Here is a 2,443-nt window from a genome sequence, read left to right as displayed (position 1 = left end):
ATGAGGAGATGAGGAGATGAGGAGATGAGGAGATGAGGAGGTGAGGAGATGAGGAGATGGAGAGATGGAGAGATGGAGAGATGGAGAGATGGAGAGATGGAGAGGTGAGGAGATGAGGAGATGAGGAGATGAGGAGGTGAGGAGATGGAGAGATGGAGAGATGAGGAGATGAGGAGATGAGGAGATGAGGAGGAGAGGAGGTGAGGAGATGAGGAGATGGAGAGATGAGGAGATGAGGAGATGAGGAGATGAGGAGGTGAGGAGATGAGGAGATGGAGAGATGGAGAGATGGAGAGATGGAGAGATGGAGAGATGAGGAGGTGGCCGTTGCTCCTGCTGGACTGTGTGACTCTTGCGTCGGATGTTGCGTGTAGTTCTCCGACACGACGCGCAGCACACGCGCACAACACGCCGGGTACAGTAACACATCACCGGTCAGGCGTGTTCTCTCGCGTGTGTCGCCGCCGCTCTCGGCAAAACCTCTTGTGGGACGGCCAGTCGCGCTCCTGGCAGGATGTGCCACAATATCTGAGGGAGGGAGAGAGACCGCCTCCGTTTTAGTTTCAGTAAGAGTTTTACAGCCCATACAAAACAATACGGTCATATAAGTGCCGAAGACCAGAGGTGTTACAAGAGAGTAACAAACACAGAAAAGAAGGAGGGGAGATAAAGACGATAGATGTTTGATAGGAAAGAAGAAGCAAACCACACCAGAGCACCTGCCAACCACCCAGTTTCAGTTTGGTAAAAGTTTTACGGCACTCACAACTGCACAAGGACACACGGGCACACACAACACAAGTTGGTTGTCTTCACGTTAGACTACACAGCACGGTGGGATTTTACTTTAAGATTGAACTTTTTTCTTTTTTTTTTTTAGTTTTAGTAGAGGTTTTACAGCGCTCACAACTGCATAAATGGTTGAAATGAAAAATTTATGGTAAAATTCCAATAGTACAAACATTTGTCTACATTTTCCAAACAGGAAGTGACGCCGTGTATCGTATCTACATTCTGGGGTAAAGAGTAACGGTCTTTCTAAAATCGAGAATTCTGCTGGGATCAACATAGGAGAACAAATTCTTCAAATTCGGGCATTTCAAATATTTCCTTCCAGCCTCGCCCACAAGACACATAAAGCCGGCCACAGACACCACCAATCACAGCACAGACTTCTGAATGGGAAACCAAGTAAAGCAAGAGTTTTAATTTTAGAAAGGTTTTACGGCACTCGCAACTGCATAAGGTCATACGAGTGCCAAGGGGTGGATGTCAACAGAGAAGTCCTTACAGGGAATCAGACTTACTCTGCTCACCTCTCTAGCTTCAACAGCACAAAGTCTGCTTCGGCTATCGAGGCACCCCGGAAATAGCAGGTCACAAGAGTGTGACAAACATACAAAAGAAGTAGAGGAAAATGACGATAGTAAGGATGAGGAAAGAAAAAGCAACAGTTCTCCCTATGTTGTTCCGGCACAGTATGAGCATGACATTGATAAATCAGCCCATGTACAATTCTACTGTGCACAAGAACATGTTAATGTCCCCCCATGGGAATGGCCTAAAGATAACTTCAGCCAGTAGTACTGTCTTTGGGGGGGGGGGTCTCTCGTGTAAACTTTCACTTCCTGAACTGACCTGAGTACCTTTGAACAGCTCACTGACGACCGACACAACAGACAGGGAGAACAAAAGCGAGCGAGTCGCGCTTACCTGACTTCCTGACAACGCCCGCATATACTGAACTCTCGCACCTCTCTCTCCATGCGCGTGCACGGCGGGTAGTGGCACTCGTAGTAGATGTAGCTTTCACCTGTCAACAGACACGCAAAACTTCACATCATCACCGACCGCCATTCATCATCGTCAGATTGTCAAAATACTACATTTTTCAGGAAAAGCAACAAAAAACCCAACGTTTTATTTCACTCGCAACATCGAAACACAATGATTAATTTTCCTACATCTGTTCCTATTTTATGGAAAGGAATGAGACTAGGACCAATCGCTGCACCTCATCAAGCCCTATCAATATCATACAAAAATCCTCCTCATCCAAATCTTACTTGATTTGTCCTTTTTTCAGAAACTTTGACAAATTCTAATGTAGAATGAAGACAATGATTTGATCTCTTATTGGGAAAAATTTGCTGTGATCAAATCTACAGGAAGTCATGTTCTTGCTATTCCCAACCTGTGACTCAACTTTACATGGGTAGTTGGCGGGTGCTCTAGAGTGATTTGCTCCTTCTTTCCTATCAAAACATCTACCTTCCACTTCTAATCTACGGCACTTGAGTGACCTATTTTGTGCTACATATGCCGTAAAACTCTCACTACAACTAGAGCCTGGCCTCACCTGAGGGGTCAACCACGTCTCCGTTGAAGTCAAACCACTTGTAGCACGGGGGGTAATTCTGGGGGATGGATATGTCATGGGTTA

The 2,443-nt window shown here is 45.9% G+C and overlaps 1 protein-coding gene across 1 annotated transcript in view; it reads right to left on the bottom strand.

Moving 5' to 3' along the window:
• Window positions 1–247: 247 nt before the first annotated feature.
• LOC101864188 (zinc finger MYND domain-containing protein 19) overlaps window positions 248–2,443 on the bottom strand; it is a gene marked incomplete in the record, with an annotated part of 16,623 nt that continues 14,427 nt past the window's right edge. The window contains 3 exon segments of the mRNA XM_013089963.2: window positions 248–528; window positions 1,714–1,813; window positions 2,360–2,417. Of these exon segments, the coding sequence (XP_012945417.1) occupies window positions 429–528; window positions 1,714–1,813; window positions 2,360–2,417 (258 nt within the window).

This window comes from Aplysia californica, unplaced genomic scaffold, assembly GCF_000002075.1.
Source record: "Aplysia californica isolate F4 #8 unplaced genomic scaffold, AplCal3.0 scaffold01093, whole genome shotgun sequence".
In the NCBI taxonomy this organism is placed as follows: Eukaryota; Metazoa; Mollusca; class Gastropoda; order Aplysiida; family Aplysiidae; genus Aplysia; species Aplysia californica.
The sequence above is the reverse complement of the archived record's forward strand: the minus strand, read 5'-3'. Positions and strand labels throughout refer to the sequence as shown.